The 1,113-nt window shown below is 42.9% G+C and overlaps 1 protein-coding gene across 1 annotated transcript in view; it reads right to left on the bottom strand.

Annotated features, from left to right (window-relative positions):
* LOC105536443 overlaps positions 1-1,113 on the bottom strand; it is a gene marked incomplete at its 5' end in the record, with an annotated part of 41,088 nt that overhangs the window by 9,707 nt on the left and 30,268 nt on the right. The window contains 1 exon segment of the mRNA XM_011975859.1: positions 414-492. Within this exon segment, the coding sequence (XP_011831249.1) occupies positions 414-492 (79 nt within the window).

Raw genomic sequence — 1,113 nt, 5'->3', positions numbered from 1 at the left:
AGAGATGGGGTCCCACAATGTTGCCCAGCTCATCTGGAACTCCTGGGTACAAGCAATCCACCCACCTTGGCCTCCCAAAATGCTGAGATTACAGGCGTGAACCACCACACCTGGCCTCCAATCTCCTCAAACTTCAGAACCTTACCTTTCTATCACTATAACACTATTTCCCTCACAGGATGCATGGTCATTATCAAGAAAGGCAGGAAGGGTGAAGATTTCTAGCATTTCTCTCTCAGTCCCATGTGGTGCTTACATCTTATTTTGGGTTGCACTTGACATCTTGACATATGGAATACTTGTCAGTTAGGCTTACAACAGCCTTAGAGTGATCATGTGGGTAATCTTGATGAGAGACATGATCATTAAATTCTAACCAAAACGTAGCATCCAAACATAAGACAAATACTTACATGTGATAAATCCTGCATGAAAGAGAGGATAATGGTGCCCACCTCTGATAATCTGTCCCAAATCAAGGCAGTACAATTCCTGCAAAGAAAAAAAACAAAAGCATGTCTGCTAGTTCCAGGCCTGTGTTAGAGAAGGCTCTTTCTAGGGGCACCAGAGGGAATGGAGTGTAATTCAAACTGGAAGCCTTTTAAAGTGAGTTAGCTCACCTATTGAGGCTATACCTTTTAACTCCACTCCACCGCAGTAGTCAGGACTCTTGTTCCAAGTGACAGAAACCCCACTCAAACTAGCCTAAGCCTAAAGATAGATTTATGGGCTGTCTCATGGAATTCATAAACAAGATAGTTCTATCTCTCAGAACTCATTGGCCTTAAGAACTCTGTGGAGCCAGAAACTCAAACACCACTCTCTTCTCTTGTCATGTCTCCGTTTCTTTGAGATTTGTCCTTTTATCTCAGCAATTCCCCCAATCCTCTAGTTCACATAATCTGAAGCATGGTTACAGGGAGCTCCTAAATTTTATATTTTGCAAATAGAGAGCCTGGTTCAACTCTCTTTCTGTCTCCGTTTGAAAAATCTGTGTAAAGACATTTATTGGATTGGCGTGGGCAGGTGCGTTCCCCTGAATCAATCAGCACTGGGCATAGGACAAGTTCACATAATAATCGGGCAACCTAGAAAAAGGAAGTAAGGAGCAGA

This window comes from Mandrillus leucophaeus, unplaced genomic scaffold (assembly GCF_000951045.1).
Source record: "Mandrillus leucophaeus isolate KB7577 unplaced genomic scaffold, Mleu.le_1.0 Scaffold1011, whole genome shotgun sequence".
Classification (NCBI taxonomy): Eukaryota; Metazoa; Chordata; class Mammalia; order Primates; family Cercopithecidae; genus Mandrillus; species Mandrillus leucophaeus.
This window is presented reverse-complemented; position numbering and strand designations above follow the sequence as displayed.